This window comes from Urocampus carinirostris, chromosome 12 (assembly GCF_059441175.1).
Source record: "Urocampus carinirostris isolate Australia breed hairy pipefish chromosome 12, RoL_Ucar_1.0, whole genome shotgun sequence".
NCBI classification, from domain to species: domain Eukaryota; kingdom Metazoa; phylum Chordata; class Actinopteri; order Syngnathiformes; family Syngnathidae; genus Urocampus; species Urocampus carinirostris.
In genome coordinates, this window is record NC_142360.1 from 28,237,914 (window position 1) to 28,264,089 (window position 26,176).

The following is a 26,176-nucleotide window of genomic DNA, read 5'->3' on the forward strand; positions in this document are numbered from 1 at the left end:
GATCAATATTGCAATGCATTGGAGTATATACCGAAAATTCCGGACTATAGAGCGCACCTGATTATAGGCCGCACCCACCACATTTTAAGAGGATAACCGCTTTTGTACTTACACAAGGCGCACCTGTATATAAGCCGCATGCACCCACATTAAAACATGTAACACAATCACAAATTTAACCCAAACCCAACTTTGAGTCCGGTGATTGTAAATGAATATAAAGTACACAGTCCAAAAACCACAGCCGGCAAAATAAACGGATTATAAAACCGGTACTTAATGTTTGATGCAGACCTGCAGAGTCCGGGTCCCGTTGAAAATAATCCAAGGGGAAAAAAATTTTATATTTCCAAAGGTATGGGTTGGAAAAATATATATCCACTATTGTCCGCTGCGTCCACAAACACGTCTCACCTTTACTCCACTTCCCGTCAGCCCCGGTTGTTTTCGCCCCTTCTTTTTGATTCGCCCGTGGAAAACATATCAGAATAAGTCTCTAAAATAAATAGATTACAAAAATATACATTTGCAAATACATATTATACATGGTTACACATATTTACAAAGAAAGACGGTACACCGAGAGAGTTTTCAAAGCTTTAATAATAATATTATAACTTTCATCCCAAACCGTGCTTGTGAAGGGTAGCAAAACGCTACTAGCAACACGCTCGCTAAACAGTAAACGGCTTTGTTAAAGAAACATACCGTACTTGTAGTAATCACGGCAAACCGTCCTCATCTTCCTCCTTATAACTGATATAATCAAAGTCGTCTTCCCCAGTATGGGAAAGAGACTCTGTCACATAGACGTCGTCCTACGCTCCCATAATCAAAAACACGCTAGCAGCACGTTTGCAAAGTAAAGTTTACGTGCAGTAGCTCTATTTCCTTCTTTATCGGACTGCTGGATTGCATTTAGCTTGAAAGCTGCGTCATGTGCCTTTCTTTTTGCAATTTGCATGGTGAGGATATTTCTACGCTAATTTAATTTGTGCACAAGCTAAGAAGTTGCAGTCTTCCTCGGCACATATATTCCACCGGTCTAAATCTTACCTTTTGTACTCAAGCGTCGAAAAATTACATAAATTGGCCGCATCACTGAATAAGCCGCAGGGTTGAACTTTCGGGAAAAAAGTATCGGCTTATAGTCCGGAATTTACGGTACTCATATTTTATGCTTTTTTCTGGTTGTCTTTTGCATTAGGTGGACACCATTGCGGCAGATGAGAGTTTCTCCCAGGTCGATTTTGGCGGAAGGTTAATGAAAGTTAACACAGAAGTTCGAAGTTTTGGCCCGCTGTCCAAAGGAAAAGGGTTTCATTTAGCATTTCAGGATCTGGGAGCCTGCATGTCCCTTCTTGCCGTCAGAGTTTTCTACAAAAAATGCCCGAGTATTGTTCAGAACTTTGCTTACTTCCCTGAGGTACGGGGTGCACCCAGTTGTCTTTCGGAGGGTTTTGTGTGAAAAAGTACTAATATTATTTTTGTCCCGCTATTTTTCCAGACTCTGACTGGAGCGGAATCCACATCACTTGTCATTTCTAGAGGAAGTTGTATTCCCAATGCAGAGGAAGTGGATGTACCCATAAAGCTTTATTGTAACGGGGATGGCGAGTGGATGGTGCCCATTGGCAGTTGCAGCTGCAAGGCCGGTTTCGAACCAGACAATGACAACCTGTGCAGAGGTGAAATTTTGCTTTCATTTTTTTTTCAGTTCAACTTTCAAAAAATATTTTGAGTGTGACTTATTCACCTCTTTGTCTTGTAGACAGAATGATTTAGTGGTGTCAGCTACCATTTTTTCCCAGAGACTAGCACCAATACTAAACTTTTGAGGTATATATATCTATATATATATATATATAGATATATATATATATATATCAGCATCTCTGAGCTGAGAACAATAGATAGATAGAGATAGATAGATAGATACTTTATTCATCCCTGAACCTACAGGCTTGAACCAGGGACCTCTCAGTCAACCTACAATTACCCAACAATTTATGCGTGTTCGTTTCTTGAGGGAAAACATGAACTAGAGACCCGACATTTTCACACGGGGACAGATTTAATTTCATTAACAATTGAAGTGTACTCCATTGAAAACGGACGAATTAGTGTCGTTGGAGTTTCTGGAAGCCCTCTTCTGAAGTCCTTTAGTTCTCTCCTATTCACCATCTTCTCCCCGCATAATGGCGTGCCGACTCCTCCCATGGGCGTGCCAAGGAAGCCCCCCCCCTGGGCGTCGCGATGTCTGGAATACTCAAAACAACACCGAGCGTTTCTACGTCATCAGGGTCTTTCTGCGTCCGGATCTGCTGATTATCTTATCGGCCTTACGTCCTGTTCCCGCCGTTCCTGTAAACAACATTTTCCACCAGGGTGCCCTGACATTGAACTACAGCCCAGTCAGTGAATGCATTAGATGTAATTTGTAGTCAATTGTATAAAATCCTTTATAGTCAAATGTAGGTAAAAAAAATCCTTCAACCTGGAGTTGAAATTTGATAGGTATTCAACACAATTTTACAGCATTGGAAAGTGTTAGTTTGTGTTTTGTTTCTCTTCCTAGCAAAAAAACATAATAAAAGAAAATTATATTTCCCTCCATTTTTTTTTAATGAGTAAACATCTTTAGAAAAGTGCCAGCACTAAAGAGACGCGGGTTGCCGAACCCCCAGTCTAAACAGTCCCTCCAAAATGTATTTTTTTGCCATATTTTCTGATGTAAGACGGCCCCAGAAAAGAGAAAGAGAACATTTGGATGAAGATGGCACACTTATACTCGACATGCTCTTACCTTTCTTTTTTTTTTTTTTCCTTTTTATCTGCACTCTGCCTCCATTTCCCCTCGTTTCTCATTTTCCCTTGGGACTAATCCATAGTGTGTGTGCATGCATGTGCTTATGTCTGCTTGCATTACTCTGAGTGTGAGTTAGTGTGATGTCCATGTGGTGAACTGCTAAGTCTGTTTCTTCCAACGCCAATTAGAAAAAAGCAAATTAATTCTGTACCATCAGAAAAATGAAGATGTGAGATTAAAGTACTCATTTAAAGAAAGGTGATAAAAGACGCTAACTAGGCGGATATGAGTAGGGTTAGCATATGCGTCAGGGTTGTTAACTGGTAAGTGGAACTTAAGCGATGGGCGATTTTCTTGAACAAATCATGAAGTTACAATCTAAAATCTAAAAACGTCCCGCCATAAAAACCAGCGAAGAAGAAGCATTATTTATTTATGAGATATAGATAACATATAAACTGTACGACTGTAACAAAATAACAACTATAGATCTACGAAGAAAACACAGAACACAGAATTGCAGTTGAATGAATGGTCGCTATTATCATTATACAGTAGTACAACATCATTGGACGGCTGTAGACAGTTGCTGGCTACTGCACGCCGGTAAAATACAACCGTCCCAAATAAAATGGTTTCCCACGAGTTGTAGATCCAGGTCATCCGTTTCATGGGTAATGGATCTGGCGAGGTGAGATGGTGGTGGTATACAGGCTTGGCAGGGGTGGCTTGTGAGAGTTGTTACATAGTCTTCGTAGTAGACCGGGTCCTGCGTCCCTGCTATTGCTTTCCCTCCCGACGCCGCCTCAGTCTCTTCCTGGACCCGACAACAATCCACGGAGCACTCGGTAGTGATATGCGTATCTTTATTTTCTTCTGACTTTCCTCAGAGTAAGACTTAATGCATTAATTTATTTTCAACGTAAGACGCCGCTAAATACTAGCTGTCGTCGTACTTCTCAGTTTGTTTTGGGTGGACCCATTGACTTTTCCGCCTGTCCAGCTGTTTGACTGACAGCATACACCAGCCTATCACAGTCATGCACACAGACTGCCACGCCCACCCAACTCACTCCTACACAGCGCTCCACCACCTGCCCCCGTGATAGCCTTTCCTGTGTTTTGTCTGCTGCAGAACACAACTATCTCTCTCTCTCTCTCTCTCTCTCTCTCTCTCTCTCTCTATCTATCTCTATCTATCTATCTATCTATCTATCTATCTATCTATCTACCTTGGTCATATCCCTCAAGAGGGGTGACCGACAGCAAGACAGACATACAAAAACAGAGAAACTAAATAGCAAAAAAACACACACAAACATTTTTGGACCATGGCCAACCCAAATGCCCAAACACCCAACCTAGTTAGGCACCTCGGCACCTAAGTTTGTCATGCTTTCGTCCCTCCAGATGAAACGGGACACAAGAAAGCGGCCGTGTCACTCGGGTCAGGGTGACACATCACACTCTTCTGTTCAACAGCAGGGTCCGACAGCTTTCACTGGTTTACCCCTGCCGCATCATACAGGTGCCCTACCCATCTCTTAGAACGCGTCCAAACATCCCACAATCCTTTCACAACACATTTCCACTCATTCCTATCACCAACAAGAGCACTAGCTTCCACTGTTTTTAGACCTCTTTCCTGCAGTGTACTCATAACACCATCCATCCACGGCAATCGCGGCCTTCCTCTAGGTCTCCTTCCATTGACTTCTGCTCTGTAGATCCTCTTCAACATTCGCTCCTCATCCATCCTCTCCATGTGTCCAAACCAACCGAGTACTCTCTTATCCACACGCTTGTTCAGATCCACTACTACTCCAGTTCCGTCTCTCACAATTTCATTTCTCAATCTATCCAATCTTTTCACTCCTAACATACTCCTCTCAAATCTGCGTTCAGGCTCCGAGTCTCTGCACCATACAACACAGTCGGCACAATCACACTCTCATAAAGTCCCCTCTTAACATCCATACTCATACTCTTGTTGCTCATCACTCTCCTCAGAGCACCCAAAACCTTGCACAACACAACAGAACACAACGCACAATGTAAATCTGCAAAATATCAAAACTGCAAAAAGTAAACTGCGATACAGCGAGGGATTACTTTATATCTGGAAAACTCATACAATCGTGACTACATAGTCAGTGACACATTTTGATCATCTAAATAAGCCCATCAAGGTAATGAGACATCAATGTCATCTTAAAACGACCTGCTCCAGCCAACCAATATGGATTTGAATGGAGCTCTTCTCTGGAGAAGCGTTAGCACTCAGTTCGGGGGCTGTGAAGAATTCAGGGGAGTCTAAGAAGATTGCTCAAACAGCCTGAACTGAGGAAATGCAATAAAGTGGCAGTAAGATTAAAAGTCAGTCAAGCAGCCAGACGTTTCGGTGCCAGGGTGATTGTTCCCCTCAAAGAGTGCTTCTCTGATGGCTTGCGCCGCTCGATCGGTGGAGAAACATTAAAATTTTGTATACCGTACTGCAGTTGATTCTAAAGGGCGGGGTTGTTTTATTGGCTCTTTTTTGCCATGTGGTTTATTGTGTATGTATATATATTGTAATCAAAATTTTCCAGGACTTAGAAACGGAGACAGGACCCAGTAGCGTTCGTTTACTCAGTTTCATTGATAAAGAAGGAGAGCAGTGCTTGCTTCCATGATCCGATGATCGACGGAAACGGGTAGCAGGTGGCAGGAACGCAGAAGTGGCACTTCCGTGTCGAGCGAGGATAATCGTAGGCAGCAGGGATACTGGTCGATAGCCGGGACGGGAGAGCAAGGCCGGTATCGAGTCCAGAAATGGGGTCGGCAACAGGTATCAGGCAGGAAACAGGGCAAATCATGTCGATGGTCGGGATGGCAGAGCAGGGCAGAAACAGGTCCAGAAACAGGTCAGCTACAGGTATCAGGCAGGAGAAAACAGGGCAGGAAAATGTCGGAAGGTATGAGCTTGCCGAGCTGGGAGCATAGGTTCGTAAACGATCTGACGGCTTCATCTTGGAAGCCGGGGGTTTAAAAAGAGTCTTTGAACCAATCAGCGCTCTGGGCTGTTGGCGCCAATTGGGTAGTCACAGGTGCCCTGACAGGACCAGCCTTTTGAAGTTTTTGGGTTACAATTAAAAAGGAATCTTTTTGAATATCAACTTGCTCAGATTGTCATTCCCCGAAAAGATTTATTTGCTTTAATGGCCTCCTTATTTTTTTGATAAGTTTAAAGATTAGCAGACACTCAAAATAAGGAGAGAAGACATCAATGGATTTTGAACTTGCAATGAGAACAGAGGAGCCCAGATGCTGATAAAAATTTCCAACCTGTTCTGTCCCTGAGCCCTTCTTTTTTTTTTTAATGACTAGGTTACAAAATCAGAAAATCGGAGAAAAACAACATGAACGTCCTATGCAACCTCCTTTGTAGGTGTTGAACATGACAAACAGAATAAACCTTATCATTTTGAATGATAGTTCCAATTGTCAATTGGTTTCTGCCATGAAACTAAGCAAGGGTAGAGGTTCAGGTCCAGCTACCGCAGCCACCCCGTGTGGGGTTTGCATGTTCTCCCCCAGCCTGTGTGGGTGTCTTCCGTTTCCTCCCACATTCCAAAAACATGCATGTCAGGTTAATTGGCAGGTCCAAATTGTCCCAAGGTGTGAATGAGCGATTGAGTTGTCTGTCCCTGTGTGCCACGTGACTGACTGGGAACCATTTCACGGTGTCCCCTGCCCACTGCCCGAGCTGGGCTCCAGCACCTCCGCGACCCTACTGATGAGAAGCGGTGCAGAAAATGGATGGATTTAGTAACATTTATCCTCGATTTAACACGTGACCGCAGTAACGGAATTATCAGAACGGTGATGTGGTTTCAGTCGGACCCACGTCTTAGGTCTACCTGCCTACTGCCCAAAGCCAGCTGGGATGGGCTCCGGTACCCCCGCGACCCTACAGAGGATAAGCAGTGCAGATGATGGATTGATAGAAGATAATAACATAATTATTTATACAAAATCTATGAGCAAAAGTATCCACCAACTCGTTTTGCGATTTTTGCAGTGTGGTAACCAGAAATACATGAAAAGAAAACTTTACTAAAAAATATATATCTATTTTCAATGATGTGCAGCCACATCCTTACGTGCTGCCTTCATCACATCACCTAGTTCATGTGTATGAAATCTTAAGACGATTGCAATTGCTTTTTTCCTATGTCTCCACAGCTTGTCCACAGGGCACCTTCAAATCCTCCCCAGGGCCCGGATTATGTCAGCAATGTCCGCTTAACAGTCGCTCCACCATTGAAGCTGCCTCCCTTTGCGATTGCCGGAACGGTTACTATCGGGGTGACATGGACGGACCGCAGGATTTGTGCACCAGTGAGTAACTCTTTGTGGAACAGTCAACACCAATGTTCCCTCTAATTTTCCACGGGTCTGAGCGTTCACACAAAGTCGGTGAGCAACGCTTGAAACAACAATGAGCAACCATAATCCCAAGTGTGGCAACTAAGCTTGAGAGAAAAACGGTTATATAACGGTATTATATATATATATATATATATAAATATAAATTATTTTTCACTTTTGAATGAATTAACTCATGTACGCTTGCAAAGGTTGTTTGGCCTACAAACATCATTTGTTTTTACAATTCTGTCGCAAGATTTCCATTTCTTTTATTCCTAATATCTTTTGTCGCATAATATTAACATTTTTTGGGGCTTATTTACAGAACTGTATTTAATCACATTTTTTAGTGGAAGTACAATGTCGGCAACAAGATCAACTTGAAATAATTGGAAATTATTTGAATGCAACATAAACTTTTTACTCTTTTTCCCTTGTTTTTTCTACTTTTTTTTTAATTCCTTTTAAAAAAATCTCATTGTGTTTATTTTTTCCTAGCTGTTACTTTTTTCTTTTGTTCTCTATTTATGTTTCTCCTTTGTTTCTTTCTTTTCTTTTTTTTCTGGCTTTTTTCTAAAATGTTCCTTCTTTTTTTCCTCTTCCTTTTGTTTCTTTTCATTTTTTTTTCATTTTGGTATTTTTTTCTTTTTTGCTCCCTTCCTTTAAGTCATTTTTTGCACAATTTTACATGATAAGCAGTGCAGATAATGGATGGATGGATGGTAACACATTCCCAGTTTTTCCGCATATAACGGACACTGGAACACAAGACACACGTTCAAATTTCTTATCACTTTAGGGTTTTGGGTGCGGCTTATAGGTTGAAAAATAAACTTCACAGATTTTGCCTATCATGGGTTCTTTTTGGAACGTATCACCCGCAAAACCAGGAATCACTGTAACCCCCTTATCATGTCGAAAGACTTTTTAGTAGAATAGTTCATTCAAAATGTTGCAAGGTGAGCTGTAAAATGATATCAAAGTTAAGGCCACAGAGCTGGCCCACATTGCACTTGTGAATATGTGTTGAAGAGTGTTGAAGGTTCTGCATTGCTATGCAAGACGGCTGGCAGGGTTAGAAACACACTGGCTCCACTGAGATATGCTGGATGTAGGTTGAGACATGAATCTTTTCAGACTGTCTGTGCAGCCTGTCATATTCTCTGTGAGTGCGAGTGTGTATGTGTGTCTGTTTCCCTTCTACAGCCTCTAACAGTTGTCGGAAGATTCCGAATATATTATGGTGGCATTAGTCCTCATTGTTCATTTCAGTTTTTTTGTTTTAGGCAGGGTTGGGTAGGGTTACTTTAACTGGATTACTTTCAATGACTTTTGGATGACTCCAATACCAAATATGCTAATAAAAGACAAAAGAAGCTAAATATGAATAAAATGATGACTCACAACACGTGGTAAGCTTTCTCTCCTGGCTTTGATCTCTTTGATCTCCGGCAAAACTGACATCAAATGCGACAGAAACAAAATGAAAATAAATCCAAACAGCTTGCCAACATCATCTTTGAAATGAAATGAAATGATGTGCATTTATATAGCGCTTTTCAAGTCAATGACTTCCCAAAGCGCTTTACATTGTGTTCTACATTTCCCAATAGCGGCCATGCATTGCAGCCATGAAAGACGCTAACCTGCTTATTGGGGTTATTAGGGGTTCAGTGTCTTACCCAAGGAAACTTCGACATGTAACACGGACTGGGATCCCTTGATCCCAAGACGAGCGCTTAACCTCCTGAGCTACTGCCGCCCCTCTTTGCCGTTCCATGTTTTCCGTTACTCCCTAAGCCTGCACAAAATTTAGTAATTTTATTCATATTTAGCTACTTTTGTCTTTTATTAGCATATTTGGTATTGGAGTAATCCAAAAGTACAATAGAATAGAATAGAATATACCTTTATTGTCATTGTTACAAAACGGGTTAACATATTGTGACAACGAAATTGGGCATGACACTCCAGTGGCAGCACGGCGGCGCAGTGGTTAGCGCTTGTCATGGGAACCTGTCGTGGGTTCAAATCCAGCTCCAGACTTCCTGTGCGGAGTTTGTATGTTTTCCCCGTGCTTGCGTGGGTTTCCTCCGGGCACTCCGGTTTCCTCCCACGTTCCAAAAACATGCATTTCAGGTGAATTGGCCGGTCCAATTTGTCCCTAGGTGTAAATGAGCGAATGAGTTGTCTGTCCCTGTGTGCCCTGTAATTGGCTGGCAACCAGCTCAGGGTGTCCCCTGCCCACTGCCCGAAGATGGCTGGGATGGGCTCCAGCCCCCCGCGACCCTAATGAGGATAAGCGGTACGGCTAATGAGATGAGATGAGACACCAGTTTCACACATTCACAGTGAGGTAAAAAAGCCAAGAAGATAAAGGAACAGAGAAGATAAGGTTATAAAACAAGGAGGACACAAGAGGTATATAGTTATAATTTACACAATAAAGTAATTGAAAGTAATCCAGTTAAAGTAACCGTACCCAACCCTGGTTTTAGGACATGAAGAAATCGTCCTGTGTGAATGTGTACTAAGTTTAGAAGACACGGGCACATCTTTGCTGACCTAGATAGAACTTCATAGGTTTTGAGGGAATTTATAAGCTGGTGCAGGCGCAGTTTTCTTTTCACTGCTGAAAACAATGCTAATGCTTGATCATGAAAAGCTATGTAACAAAAACGACCTTTACCCGATTTGCAAGACTGAGTGGCGGCGGTGCCAGACCAAAATTAAATAATGATATGAAAGTGTGGGTGAGATCATAACCGAGGTTTAACTTGTCTGCTGATATGCAAATGATTTCCATTATTATATAAATCTAGTACGTCATCTCAAGATGACCTTTTTTCTTGAATACACAAAATTGATGAATGGATAAAAATGGCTCTGGCATTTCATATTTCACTGTATCTGAATAAAGCAATTACAAACATCTTTTGGGTTACAGTTACTAGTTACTTTATTTAAATTTGTGTTATCTCCCAGATTACTGGCACCCAAAAGTAGTGCGAAACCCTGAAAGTAATTATCTACTTAGAAATGACAGCATACCTGTCAACCTGTACGGTTTTGCCGTACAAAGTACGTTTATTATTTAAGACGTGTTAGATAGATAGATAGATAGATAGATAGATAGATAGATGTCTAGATAGATGTCTAGATAGATAGATAGATGTCTAGATAGATAGATAGATGTCTAGATAAATGTCTAGATAGATAGATAGATAGATAGATAGATAGATAGATAGATAGATAGATAGATAGATAGATAGATAGATAGATAGATAGATAGATAGATAGATAGATAGATAGATAGATGGATAGAACATGTTCTTTGTAATGCGCAGGGTTGGGTAGGGTTACTTTAACTGGATTACTTTCAATTACTTTTGGATTACTCCAATACCAAATATGCTAATAAAAGACAAAAGAAACTAAATATGAATGAAATTACTACATTTTGTGCAGGCTTGGGGAGTAACAGAACACATGGAACGGCAAAAATGATGTTGGCAAGCTGTTTGGATTTATTTTCATTTTGTTTCTGTCGCATTTTATGTTAGTTTTGCCGGAGATCAAAGAGATCAAAGCCAGGAGAGAAAGCTTATCGCGTGTTGTGAGTCATCATTTGATTCATATTTAGTTTCTTTTGTCTTTTATTAGCCTATTTGGTATTGGAGTCATCCAATAGTAATTGAAAGTAATCCAGTTAAAGTAAGCCTACCCAACCCTGGTAACCTATTGGAGATTTTTATTTCGACATTGGGAATGATTGTGATAAACATAGATGGCACAACATTCATTTGGACAGGTAACTTAAAATTAGTTTTACCTGGTTATATCAGTATCAGAAATTATTTTCCCCCCATTTTATTAACACTCCACTTACTGAAACATGAATATTTTGTTTGTTTGTACATGATTCAATTGTTTGTTTGTTTGTACATGATTCAAATTGAATCTTTTCTTCCGGCGCCGTCACGAATGGCAGCCACTCCAGCAGCTCCCGTGTTATTTTCGATTGTTCTCGATTGTTCTCAGCTCAGGGATGCTGCTGGAAATGTGAATTTCCCTTCGGGGATGAACAAAGTATCTATCTATCTATCTATCTAATGCGTTACTCCCAACACTGGTTGGTACACAATGTTACATATTGTACCATTTTAATCAGTAATCCCTCATTTTCCATACTCCCATGTCCTGCAGGTGTCCCATCAGGTCCTCGTAACTTGATCTCAGTTGTCAACCAGACCTCAGTGCGGCTGGAGTGGCACCCTCCCCGGGACATCGGCTTTCGAGAGGACTTGTCGTACAACGTTCTGTGCCACCGATGCTACAAGAGCCGATTGTGTCAGCCGTGTGATGACAACGTGGCCTATGTTCCAGGACAAATGGGGTTAAAAGAAACCGAGGTGGAAATCAGCAAGCTCCAAGCTCACACGTCATACATCTTCCACATACAGGTTTGTTTTATAAAATCCTGATATTTATAGGAATTCCCACTCATTCTAGAACACCGGGTTCTTTTGGCTCGGCTTACTAAAAACAGGGTTCGTATGGGTGCTTGAAAATCTGGGATGATGCTTGAATTGAGTTGTGTTTTGGAGGTCAGAAAAATGCTTGAATTTTGAGTAAAGTGCCCGAAAATGCTTAAAATTCTTGCCACGTTTCTCTGCAGTCCCACTTGACAGATCACGCATTAAACGAAAAAAATTTTTAAAAAATAAAATAAAGTCTGTTTATAAGCGACACCGACATGTTAGTTTATATGGCGTCATGTGGAGCGTCATCGCCCCCTACAGGTGCAAAGGAAACCATGCTTAAAACGTGCATAAATCCATGCACAGCATGCTGCAAAATAAACTCTTCAACGGGAATATGAAAGGTAACTCACAGGGATAAAAAGTGTTGTAGTACCAGGATATAGACACAATAAATTTAAATAAATTGTAGAACAGGGACAGGACAGGAAACAGGAATGGAGAACCCAATCGCGTAACTTACCAACAGTTTATTAGGGGGAGGAGGAATGCGAGCACACTCAATCCAGGATCGATGGTCGCGGAAGTGGATTGAAATCCGAACAAAAGAGTTGTCAAAATCAAACAGATCAGGCCAAAAATAAAACAGGATCAAACACAGGCAGATTCACAGAACCAGGCATTTCACACAGAGTTTAACAGGAGTCTTGCAGAAGTTTCACAGACGCTCTGACAACCAGGCAACTCGCGAGACCGCGTTTTAAGTAGTCTGGCAGCAATCTGTCAATGCGTTTCAGCTGGTGTCAGTGGGCGGGGCCAATTTGGGCGCTGTGACAACCGTGACAGAACCTGGCGCCTGTCAATGCGTTTCAGCTGGTGTCAGTGAGCGGTACCGATTGAGCGCCATGGCAACCATAACAGATTCAATTTTTCTCTAATTTTCCTCTCCAATCTACATGATTCACACCGGACTTTTACTTTTATTGGTACTGGGAAAAACGGAAAACTGAATGTAGAATAGAATAGAATAGAATATACCTTTATTGTCATTGTTACAAAATGGGTTAACATATTGTGACAACGATATTGGGCATGACACTCCAGTTTCAGACCTTCACAGTGCGGTAAAAAACTGTGGAAGTGCTTCAAAAGATTTTGGCCATAAAAAAGGTGTACAGACCCTGTAAAAAGAGCTGTCTCTTTTCGACTAATCCAGATTGTTGATGTTGCTTAAACCTTCAAACTTTGACCATGAGACAACTTTAGCATCAAGCCTGGGTGCCAGCTCTAAGGTCCCCTGTCTTGTAGAATATAATAGAATAGAATAGAATAGAATAGAATAGAATAGAATATACCTTTATTGTCATTGTTACAAAATGGGTTAAACATATTGTGACAACGAAATTGGACGTGGCACTCCAGTTTCACATTTAACAGTGAAGATAAAAGAAAACAATGAAGATAAAGGAACAAAGAAGATAAAGGTTATAATTTACACAATATTTACACAAGAAATGTGGGCATGTAGGATGTTACATGCAGTTTTGGGATCGTATTTGTGCAATATACGGTAGTGCACAAATAGGCAACATTGTGCAAAGTAAGCATAGGCATGAATACAATTTTACATCTGTATGAGGTAGTGTGTTTGCAAGAGTTTCAGTTTTTTGTGCGGTGTGTGTTAAGGGTAGTAATGGCTCTGGGGAAGAAACTGTCTCTGAGTCTGTTTGTTTTTGTTTTGTGTGACCTGTAGGGTCTGCCGGAAGGCAGCAGGTCAAAGAGGTAGTGGCCGGGGTGAGAAAAGTCCTTGATGATGTTTTCTGCTCTGCTGAGGTAGCGAGAGCAGGCAATGTCCTCCAGACTGGGTAGAGAGCAAACAACGATTCTCTGGGGTGTGTTGATGACCCTCTGAAGTGTTTTCCTGTCTGCTGCCGTGCACCCAGCATGCCACACCGTAACGCAGTATGTCAGAATGCTCTCCACTTTGGCTTTGTAAAAGGACACCAGCAGCTGCTGTTTCAGATGATTTTTCCCGAGCACTCTCAGGAAATGGAGTCGCAGTGTCCATGCGAACATTTCAGAGGCTGACAGCTGGAAGAGGGGACAGTGGTTGTCGGTTCTTAATATCAGTACCACTTTCGATGTCAGTTTTGCATTGCAGATAAGGGGTGGGTGGATCTGATTCAAATGTTGATATTATCGAGTATATTATCGAGTACTGTACTTGGAACGGATCTAGAGTGTACTTTAGTCCTGGGATTGATACTTCGCTCCTTCACCAGTTCCCTAAAAGTGCCGCTTCTCTATGGAGAGAGCGCAGCCTTTCTCTCTCTCTCTCTCTCTCTCTCTCTCTCTCTCTCTCTCTCTCTCTCTCTCTCTCTCTCTCTCTCTCACCCAATGCTCCCGGCCACTCTTTGTTTAAGCCTGAGTTGTAACTGACAAGCAAACTTCTCCCATATCTCCCTTCCAAAAGCTAAAAATGCGGACTTTTCTTCAACTACAGTAAAGGACAATGCCAATTGTAATTTGTGTGGTAAAGTGCTACGATGACAACACAAGCAATTTACATCAACACATGAAAAAGCGCAGAGTGCAATGAGCTGCAACCAAAAAAGGAAATGGGTTACGGTTCCTGAACAAAAATCTGTAAATCCCTTGTGACTACAGCAACATATTCAGTGAGAGAGAATTGACACACCATTTGTGTAACTCACTTTATTTTTTTTTAATATCATGCAATGAAAGATATTATGGTTCTCTAGTAGACATTGTTATACAGTGTTGGGAATTAAATCTCAAAATGTATCGTTTAAAAAATTGTTCGAATTAGTTATCTGACTCCATTAACCAAACACAACCTACATTCTTGGCCCACGTCTTTCCGCAAAATGGTGTGCCGGCTCCTACCATGGGCGGGCCAATGAAGCCCAACGTGAGCACCACAACCTCGCTGCGATATCTGTAAAACTCAAAACAGCGGTGAGCATTTCTCAAACAATGCCTGCTGTCCTCCGTCATCAGGGCTTTTCTGTGTCGTCGGATGTGCTGACTATCTTAACAGCCTCACGTCCCGTTCCCGCCATTCCTGTAAACAATATTTCCTACCAGGGTGACCTGAACTTTCACTGCTCATTGAACTTAAGCCTACTCGGTGAAAATCTTCATTGCACTCAATAAATGTAACTTGTATTCAATCGTATGAAATCCTTTATAGTCAAATGTATAAAATCCTTCAATACAGCATTTGTATTTCAGTAACATTGCGGCACTTTTTGGGATTGACTCTTGGCTTTTTTTCTGAAACAGTTCTAATATAAACATGTATTACTCTTTATTATAGTTTTACAGTTTGCATTTTGGTTATTTAAAAAATGAAATATTTCTAGTGCCTAAAATAGTTGTCTAGTCTCATCTCATTTGCCGTACCGCTTATCCTCATTAGGGTTGCGGGGGGGCTGGAGCCCATCCCAGCCATCTTCGGGCAGTGGGCAGGGGACACCCTGACCTGGTTGCCAGCCAATCGCAGGCCACGCAGGGACAGACAACTCATTCGCTCATTCACACCTAGGGACAATTTGGACCGGCCAATTCACCTGAAATGCATGTTTTTGGATTGTGGGAGGAAACCGGAGTGCCCGGAGGAAACCCACGCAAGCACGGGGAGAACATACAAACTCCGCACAGAAAGTATGGAGCTGGATTTGAAACCACGACAGGTTCCCATGACATGAACTGTGCCGCACAAGCGCTAACCACTGCGCCGCCGTGCTGCCCCTAGTTGTGCAGTGATCATCGCAATTATCAACTCACTGAAGGTTAGAGACACCTGCTTCTTACTGTACGGTATTTGTATCTTTATATTCTGCAGGCTGTGAATGGAGTTTCTAACAAGAGCCCTTATCCAGCCCAGCAGGTGTCAATCAACATTACAACCAATCAAGCGGGTGAGTGCAAAAGCATTGTGTGTGCAGCCGTCTGTGGGGGTTTGCTCTATCATACCCCGGGGCAATGTGGATTATGTGGGCAATTGATGGCCAGAGGGGTTAAAGGAAATTGAGCCGCAGACTTTTACTTCGTAAAACATCTTCTCAGCTTGTCATCTGTTTTGCTTCTGTTTCCTTCCCTCCTAATACTTTAACTGTCCTTTTTTGCCTCTGTCTCCATCTGAGCTTTTACTTTCCTTGTTCTCCTGGTCTTCAACCACTTGCCCTGCTGTCCTTGCAGTCAATAAAGTCAACCATGTTCCTCGCCCATCAATACATTTAAAAAAACACGCTCGGGTCTTCTTTCTTTAAAAACATTTCACACTTCATTCCCAGTATTAGAATCTTCGGAGAGGACTTAAATTCTATGGCTAGATCCAAGCCTCCCTCGCCCCATGAATGTTTTAACACTCAACCAAGAATGAGTTTCTTTTTTCATCTCAAAGAGAGGGCGGGCCTCTAAAACCGTGCACAAGAACCAGTAATGAGCGTTTCCCTGGAGTAGTACTTCAAAGTGAAAACCAGAATGATCTTTCAAAGTCTAAATGACAAAAAGATTAGATTGTGGATGAATGCCATACACTAAAACACCTTTTAGAAGACCATTGTTAGGTACGAGAATCGGATAAGAGGAAGTTCCATATCTGTAGTAAACAATTTAAATCAGAATTTATGACAATGGTAAGTAAGCTATGCCTTTCATTATAACGTAATTTTGCATTTATTCCTAATTTAGTCCCTATCTTATCTCATCTAATTGTGGTTTCTACAAACTCCCCGTCCTTACATGTTAACTTTGGTTTGGATCGTTTTAATTCTCACTTATACCATGTGTTTTTCCTCATTTTCACACCTTAAACAATGTTTCTTCACGGATGTTAAACATGTGTCGGGGACACACCCTACCTTCAGTCCTCAGATTCACAAATACTTCTCTTTCTAATTCTCAAAAACCCTTCAGTTTTAGAGGCTCCTCTGCCTATTTCTTTATAGAATAGAATAGAATAGAATAGAATATACCTTTATTGTCATTGTTACAAAATGGGTTCACATATTGTGACAACGAAATTGGGCATGGCACTCCAGTGTCACATATTCCCAGTGAGGATAAAAGAAAGCAAGAAGATAAAGGAACAGAGAAGATAAGGTTATAAAAACAAGGAGGATAAGGTTATACAGTAAGACCTCGGTTATCGCGGTTAATGGGGACCAAAACCACCCGCAAAAAGTGAAAATCTGCAAAGTAGCGACGACCCTTCAAAAAGAAAAATAATAATAATAATTTTAAGAAAAAAAAAAAAAAAAATTATTATTATTTTTTAGACCCGGATAATGGGAAGCACAACCACCCGCTAATGGTGAAAATCTGTGAAGTAGCGACGCCCCTTCAAAAAAAAAAAAAGAAAAAAAAAAATCTGATCTCATTATCTGCACCGCTTATCCTTATTAGGGTCGCGGGGGGGCTGGAGCCCATCCCAGCCATCTCCGGGCAGTGGGCAGGGGACACCCTGAACTGGTTGCCAGCCAACCGCAGCTGCAAATCACAGTAGTTCTCGCAGCTAGCTGCGTTCTTCATCGACGCACGAGCCGAGTGATCCACCGCTAAGAGTCGTACAGCTCGGCGATTTTACGTCCGCCCGGGACGATCGGAGACAAATGTTCGGGTCTGTTGCGACTTATAGTCCAGGGCGACTTATAGCCCGGAAAATACGTTATATTGCAATCCGGCTTGAAGGACCATTTACGAGTCAGTTTCAAATAGGCATTTGAATGCCAAAAATACTCAAAAGAAGAAGCGCAGAAGCCTGATGATTCTCCAGCTGTGAAGACTGGGTGAACAGATCCTGTTGATGTCTGCTCACTGAGTTCTGCTGACTCCAAGCTCTCAAATGCATTTATTAGGTCCCTAATTACATCTGTGTGTCCTAGATAATGGAAGAGGGGTGCCACACACAGTTCGGAGACACGCCAAACTTGTCTTACCCGCGGCTAACACAGGAAAACTGTAAACAAAACATCTCTCCTTACTTTAAGATGATTTAACATACTATGCGCTCTATGAATGGTACTGATAAGCAAATGTGTGATCCCTATCTGATAATAATCCAACATGTGTCACTGCGTCACTCTTTACAGTGGAACCTCGGTTTTCGAACGCCTCTCAGTTCGAACAATTCGGAGTCCGACCCAAAATTTCTAAAAAATTCTTGCTTCGCTGTTTGGTCAGAAAATCGGAGTTCGAACGCCGGTAATGCGTGAGTGCGTACGCTAGGGTGCGGTGTTGAGCGGCGTACGGGTGTAGATCGCTCTTTTCGTGACTGTTATCGAGTGCGGACGTGCTTCTGCTGACCACCACAAAGGTAAGAAATCCTATTCATAATTCTTTTCTTTATCATTTTTTTTTCATTTTTACACGTTCATGTTAGCGTAATCTTTCGTACGGAAGATTACGATAACGCGAACGTACGATTAGCCTGGGTTAGCTTCATGTTTACGTTAAACATTCAAGGTAAACTTTCAGGGTGTTGGAACGGATTAAAACGATTTACATTATTTTTAATGGGAAAAATGATTTCGGTGATCGAACAAATCGGTTTTCGAACAGGGTTCTGGAACGGATTATGGTCGAGAAACGAGGTTCCACTGCATTTGCCTAAATCTTGTCTGATGGAATGCTAACCGCGCAACTGTATGTGCATTTTCAACAGCTCCTTCAGTGGTACCCATAATGCACCAAGTGAGCTCCACAAGCCGCAGTTTCTCACTGTCATGGCCGCCCCCTGAGCATCCCAACGGAATAATCCTCGACTATGAGATACGATACTATGATCAGGTAAATTTTGATGACTTATGTGTTTTGGTGTGATTGTTCTATCCAATTTGCTTCCGGCAATCCATGTCATTCCATAAAATGTGCAACTTTAACACTGTATCATCAATTATCACCACTGTTGCAGCCACTGTGTTTACAATGTTTTTTGTCTTTGTTGTCTACGTCTTTAGCCTTATTGGCGTTTTTTTATCCGGTTGAAGTCTCTGTCAATGGACAGAAGGCTGAGGTTCGTGTATTCGATCCTTGGTCTTCTCAATGACCGGGTGTAGGTTTTGGTCTTGGCATTTGTCACGAACCAGGACAGGAAACAGGAAGCAGAACCCACTCGCGTAACGTTACTCACAGGTTATTGGGGAGAAGAGGAATGAGCGCACACTCGATCTGGGGATCGTTGGTCGCTGAAGTAGATTGATCGGAACGAGGAAGTGGTAAACATCAAACGGATGGGGCAAGAACAAAACGGGCAAAAAAGGGTGATTCACAACGCTTGGCAAAACAAGAGCAAAAACACAGGCAAAAATGGAGATTCACAGGGCTTGACGTGTCACAACAGAGTTTAGCAGGAGTTTTGCAGACGCTCTGACACCAAGCGACTCACAAGACAGCGTTTAAGTACTCCCAGTGAGCAATCTGTCAATGCGTTTCAGCTAGTGTCCATGGGCGGGGCCAATTGGGCGCCGTGGCAACTGTGAAAGATGCTTGAAAGATGGAACGAAGAGGAAACCGAGCAACAAGGTTGGTGTGGCAGGTCTTGGAGTAAAGAGAAATCTTGAAGTGGAGATTTGGAATCACCTTTAAGGAAGATGGCTTGAAAGATGGAACGAAGAGGAAAACGAGCAACCAAGTTAGTGTAAACACGAGTCTGGAAGACCGGGGCAGAAGAGAAGGCAGTAAGGTCAAACAGGTCCAGGTTTAGAGTCAGACGCGCAGAGAAACAGGTTCCGGGTGTAGGCTTTCCAGACGATTTGACAGAGGTAGGCTGTAAGGCAGGGCTTTAAATACAGAGATTGATTGGCAGAGAATTCAGAACAGCTGGTGGTAAACGAGAACAGACAGGTGGAACAGATCAGGGTGCAGTGACAGGGAGGTGATTGGTGCTGGTTACCGCTAGAGAGAGAGCTCATGACATGGCATAATTAAATTGTTTTTTTTAAAACCCAATTCTACTTCTAGTTCATATATGAACCATGAAAGAACAGTTCTGTATGTAACAATGCATTTCCCTGCAATCATTTCTAAAGTAAATTTAAAAGTACCAATTCATAAGTTGTGGATTGACTGTATACGGCCAACTTGATCTGTGTATATCGATTAAGGTGTAGACTGACATTATAGTAGCAAGCTGACAAAATTATGATACCGAAACGATGAACACTAAAGCAAAGTGTGTGCAAGAAGGAAAGGGGAACTCAGAAAAACAAAAATAAAAAAAACTTCCTTATAAAGCTGTACATCCAAATCAATTTCAAAATCAAAATTAATAAAATTCTCATTTTGTCACAGATACATTTCCTATCGATCAAAAGAAATGACATACAAGTAGAATACATCGACTATTTTCCACTTTTCTTACTATCCCCTACTTTGTTCTCACCTCTTCAACCCCCTTCCTGACTTCCTCAACCATTGCCTTTACTCTTGTAGATAATGAGGTTTGGAATCCACAAATTTAATATGGCTAAGGGTGGTAGGATTTTTTTCCTCTTATCTCTGCCGAGCAGACCTTCCCAGATGGCGGCCAGCCGAACCTACCCTCTGTAGCAGGCAAAAAGACCCCCCAATCACACATGCGAGTGCACACCCTCCCAAAAGAAAAAAGAAAAAAACTAACCATACAGACCTCAAATTCTGTTGTCACTTCTATCATGTATTTTGGGCGATACAGACGCTGCCCTACTTACGAACGAGATTCCGGACGATCGTTCTTAAGTTGAATTTGTTCGTAAGTTCCTTCATTGTTATATTTTGTATGTTTAAGGTTTATATAAGCATGTTTAAGGCTTGTAACCTGTAATGTTTTGAAATAAAAATGCAAACGTTTGATTAAATAATATTCTCTATAATGTTACAAAGCGGGCTGATTGAAAAATCATAGTATTGACATTCTGTGGTCTGTGAATCCATTTGAGACTTCCTGTGATTAGAGTCATTTTTTACTCTTTTTGGGAGATTGATTCAGAGGAGGGGATTCCCAGCCCCCTCGCTCAACCCAACTGAGGTGTTCGGAGTCATTAGGTGATCAAACCCCCCAATTCCAACCCTTAATCCAGAACGACAAGCAGGAAGGCAACGGGTACCAATGTTTAAGTCTTAGGTATGACTCGGCCGAGGCTTGAACCACAACCTCCCAGTCTCGGGGCGGGCGCCATACCCCCAAGGCCACCGAGCTGGTGGGGGTAAGTTTAACTTACTTTTGGAAAAGTTAGGCGACTTCCTCCTCCGTGGTAGAAAGTGGACGAAAAAAGCGATCCAACCATTTTCTCAACCACATCGAGCTTTCTTATCCCACTTTTATTTTGAAGGAAATGGCTCGCCTCTTCTTTAAGCTTTACACCAACCACATCAAATGGATGCACGAGATATTAAACAATAAAAACGTCAAAGTTCTTAGCGTGCTAGAGATACAGTGCAGTGTGTATAAACACAAATCAGGAAGTAGAAGCTGGACTTCTTCTTCGGGTTGGATGCTGGGTGACCTCTTACAGCGCCACACGGCGGAAAGAAGCACTACTGCACTGTCCTCTACTCAAAAAAAGGTGCACACAATAAAAAATTGAACTTTACAATGTTACAGCAATGTCCGGATATTTTTTGACATCCCCCCAAAAAATGTTCGTATGTGTCATTGTTCGTAACTCGAATGTTCTTAGGTAGGGGAGCGTCTGTACTGTATTTTTCCGATCCAAGTAAATACAAGATAGTATCAATACCCATCTGATACTTTTCGCTTGGAAATGTCATGATCTTTGAACAGTTTAACTCTTCCCCCTTGAGTTAGTTTATGTTTAAGACCAACACAATCCAAATATTTTAAAACCCCAAAAAAATGTCAATTATATTAGATAACTACATTGAAAACAGTAAAAAATATAGAAATATTTCTTTTACAATGACTTCAGAACAAAAGCAAGAGAGTCAAACTAGAGAACTAGAATATCTTCTATTGCACAATATTTTGAAACTAAAGTCAGTTATGCTAATAAAGTGTCATTTGTTTCTCTGTTGCCACAGTGACACCTGGTTTACAGTTTTTTTGATCAGGAACAGTTACATATTTACATTTGCAGGGTGAGCTTTTTGCATGTGTTTATGACAATTTGTAGTGTTGTCACAGTAGCAGACTGCTTGGCCACGCTAATTGTACTTAGCATTGTTCTTTTCTGTGGTTAAAAAAAAAATCTCACCGCCCTGTGCTTCCTTGTTTGCCTCTGTCGTTTTTTAGCTTTTAGGGGTTGCCACATAGATTTTGCCCTCTCTTCTGCCTGGCAGGTGGGATGCCGCCGCGGGCCTGGTGGGGAGGGTTGCTAAAAGTGTGCCTGTCAGTCACCACCCAGGCATAAACTTTGATAGTTTTCAAGGACACTGTGTTAGAGACATAGGGGCTTCACTATCTACATATAGAAGTGACACTTTGGGGAAATTGGTGGAGATTGGTGAAGTTTTGATCCCAAGTACTTGTTTAGTACCAATATTTACTTAGGGAAATATGTGAAGAAGAAAACACTACTCTTACTCCACTAAATTAGGCTACATTGAAGCCGTTACTTAAATCCCTTTCATGTATGAACACGTCTGCCTGTACATGTGGCGTAGCGTGCAGTTTATTATGCTACAAGTAACTTAAATTATCTCTACCTAAGTACCCGCATTCCAAATCCTCCGCCTAAGAGCCAGTGTGCCACCCAAACTTCTGTCACAAGCCAGAAACGGAGACAGGACCCAGTAGCGTTCGTTTACTCAGTTTTATTTATAACGAGGGAGAGCAATGCTTGTTTCCACGATCCGATGATCAACGGACAGGGGTAGCAGGTGGCAGGAACGCGGAAGTGGCACTTCACATTTGCTCTCTGCACTATTGTACTTACAGCGTTATTGTTACAGTGTTAATGTTACTGTTTACCTGACTTGTTAACCTGACTGCACATACGGTTAGCTACTCCTCTTGCACTATCGGCACTATGGTAAAATACTATACGTAGCCATAATACAATACAACTTTTACTTATATCTGTACATTGAAGGAAACTGTGCGGGTCAGATGTATCGACATTTCGTTCTGTATACACGTGTACTAGAATGACAATAAAGTAGATCTGAATCTGAATCTGAATCTGAATCTTCTGTGTCGAGCGAGGATAATCGTAGACAGTAGGAATACTGGTCACTAGCCGGGACGGGAGAGCAAGGGCGGTATCGAGTCCAGAAAAGCGGTCGGCAACAGGTATCAGGCAGGAAACGGGGCAAATCATGTCGATGGTCGGGATGGCAGAGCAGGGCAGAAACAGGTCCAGAAACAGGTCAGCGACAGGTATCAGGCAGGAGAAAACAGGGCAGGAAAATGTCGGAAGGTATGAGATTGCCTAGCTGGGAGCATAGGTTCGCAAACGGTCTGACAGCTTCCTCTTGGAAGCCGGGGGTTTAAAAAGAGTCTTTGAACCAATCAGCGCTCAGGGCTGTTGGCGCCAATCGGGCAGTCACCGGTGCCCTAAATCAGCAATCATGACAATTGTATATGTTTCACAGTTGTTTCTGCAGTAAACGTTTTAAAATCTGAAAATACTTACTGAGGGTTGGATCGATTCGGGTAACGTGAGACTTCCAATCGAAAGGAACCAAACATTTATTCATGAAAACCCCCATGATTACAACGGCACTATCTGAAAAAATACAAATTAAAAATGAACACTACATGCAAATCAGGTGAAACTGATTTGCTCATCTGAGTGAATTGATGCAGACACAAAGCTATTTGAATAAATTCATATACAAGTCATGTAAGATAGCTTTCAAAGGATGAAGCAGAAGCTCTATATGCAAAGGAGGGGATTGTCATTTGAGTTATCGGCCGGGTTGGTGTGGGACTCACGGTCCAGACTATTTAGCAATTTGTCACACAAAGCCGCTGCTCTTTAGAGATATGTTCCGCACCATGACATGGCTGCAGCATCCGTCCACAAATATGCACCGCCTGATAACTTATTTATTGTGTAGAGATGACTCGTGTAATGTATAATTGAAATTAAAATATATTCCGTGTGCTCAAGACACCACAATATGAGGCTCAGGTACAAATTTACAGGAATTACAGGCAGAAATGATAAGAACTTAACAAAGTCAAGGAATGGGTTGATAACATACCTGTCAACCTGTACGTTTTTTGCCGTACAAAGTATTTTTATGATGCATTTTAAGACGTGTACGACGTACAAGAAAATCTGTACGGAAAAACGCAAATTTGTCAATTATGGGTACCATCCCGTATACACCGACTATCACGAAACGGCAAATCAATCAAATCAAACGAGTTCGCCGCGGAAGCCTCTATCTCGGCATCTTTTTTTTTTCATTGCAAACGAAGCGAGCGGTTTGATGCTACTGTCCGCATGCGTCTGCCGCATAGGGATTTCCCATCATGCATCATTCAACATCGGATTTCATGTGGTATTTGTTAGTGAAAGGAAGTCCGTCTCTTTTTAGAGAACCGGCTTTTTCGGCTCAACTCATTAAAGAGAGCCGGATCTCAAACGGCTCACTTGCTTTGATGCATTATATTAGAATAGAATAGAATAGAATAGAATATACCTTTATTGTCATTGTTACAAATGGGCTAACATATTGCGACAACGAAATTGGGCATGACACTCCAGTTTTACACTTTCATAGTGAGGTATGAGCAAGAAGATAAAGGAACAGAGAAGATAATGTTATAAGACAAGGGGGATAAGGCTATAGTTATAATTTACATGGTATTTACACAAGAAATGTCGGCATGTGGGATGTTACATACAGGGTTGTCGTGATAACGTTGGTATCGTAACGGTTGTGCAATATTGCATTTGGTACAAAGTCATCATAGTGCAAAAATAGTCAGCATGAAACAGGAAATGGTCAGACATTGTGCAATTTGAGCATTAAACGTAGAAAACGAATTATTGTATTGTATAAAGAAGTTAAGAAAAAAGGAAGTATAAAAGGAGAAAAAGAAAAAAGACAGGTTTGTGGTTATCCCTTTAATCAGTATATTACCAACAATAATTGAATGCAGAAAATGAATTCATAATTTGAATAAGAAAATTCTACTAAATTATATTTGAATGTGTTTTTTCCTTCTACAGTAAACGTCCAAGCTACTTCATTTTTGAACTTTTCTTATAATTAACCTCATTCACGTCGAGCAACTCAATATCTCACAACCGAATGTTAATGAACAATATATATGATATAACGAAACACATGTACAATATAACATGTTCAACTACATAAATAACACGTTTAAAAAAATATGGTGAGAGATTATTTTGTATTTTGTAAGGGAAAATACGACAATTTGTAAGGGCATGGAGCCCTGGAGCTTGACAGGTATGAATTCCTTTGATTTGAAATATCCCTTTTATGGGGTAGGGTCGCGCACGTGTTTATGAATGATACCATTGTATTGGACTTCTGTTCTTATTGTTCTTATATTTTGTTGTTCCCTTTAGTTAGTTAGCGGCTATTGTTGTTTTTTCTGTACCGTTCCTAAACAGTCCGCTGAGGATCACTGTTCTTTTTCGTAAGTGTAATCCGTCTTAACTTGTCCCCACAGTCTCAACTATCGGTGTCAAACAGTTCAGTAGTTGAGAGCGAGAGCCCCGCTGTAATTCTGGAAGGATTGAAGCCTGGCACGGGCTACCTGGTTCAGGTGAGGGCTCGCACTGTGGCCGGCTACGGGGCCTACAGCAAAGAGATGCTCTTCCAAACGCTCGCTGATGGTAAGTGTGCGGAAGAGTAGAGGCTGCATGCAAAATTAAGCTATAGGAGATGAATAAATAGGCTGGGAATTTTAATCTACCTGTCTCATGTGCATTGTTGGCCGCGTTACTGAAGAGCATTAACCTATTGCTAATTACTTTGTTTAATAACAAATAACACAGTTCTCTCCAGATTACTGGCACCAAAAGGTAACTATCCGGTTGAAAAGATTACTGTATATACTCGCATATAAGCCAACACCCTGAAACTGCTTTGAAATAGCAACATACTAAAATAAATAGAAGAAAACTGTCAGGAAACAGGAAGCAGAACCCAATCGCGTAACGTTACTCAGTTTATTGGAGAGAAGAGGAATGAGCGCACACTCGATCCAGGGAATGTTGGTCACGGAAGTAGATTGATCGGAACGAGGAAGTGGACAAAATCAAACAGATCGGGGCGAGAACAAAACAGGAGCCAAAACACAGGCAAAAACTGAGATTCACAGGGCTTGGCAAAACAAAAGCAAAAGATGCATGCAAAATGGGGATTCACAGGGCTTGGCAAAACAAGAGCAAAAAACACAAGCAAAAACAGGGATTCACAGGCTTGACATATCACAACAGAGTTTATCAGGAGTTTTGCAGATGCTCCGACACCAGGCGACTCACAAGACAGCGTTTACGTAGTCAGGGAGCAATCTGTCAAC

General features: G+C 41.6%; 1 protein-coding gene and 1 pseudogene across 1 annotated transcript in view; one reads left to right on the forward strand and one right to left on the reverse strand.

Annotated features, from left to right (window-relative positions):
* The window catches only part of LOC148355409 (ephrin type-B receptor 1-B-like), an 80,641-nt gene that overhangs the window by 27,095 nt on the left and 27,370 nt on the right, over window positions 1–26,176 (forward strand). Inside the window, exons 4-10 of the mRNA XM_088350172.1 lie at window positions 1,208–1,426; window positions 1,508–1,688; window positions 7,034–7,189; window positions 11,426–11,682; window positions 15,569–15,644; window positions 18,392–18,516; window positions 25,322–25,487. Coding sequence (XP_088206298.1) covers window positions 1,208–1,426; window positions 1,508–1,688; window positions 7,034–7,189; window positions 11,426–11,682; window positions 15,569–15,644; window positions 18,392–18,516; window positions 25,322–25,487 — 1,180 coding nt within the window. The remainder of the gene's footprint in view (window positions 1–1,207; window positions 1,427–1,507; window positions 1,689–7,033; window positions 7,190–11,425; window positions 11,683–15,568; window positions 15,645–18,391; window positions 18,517–25,321; window positions 25,488–26,176) is intronic.
* On the reverse strand, window positions 17,149–17,294 carry LOC148355410 (5.8S ribosomal RNA; annotated as a pseudogene).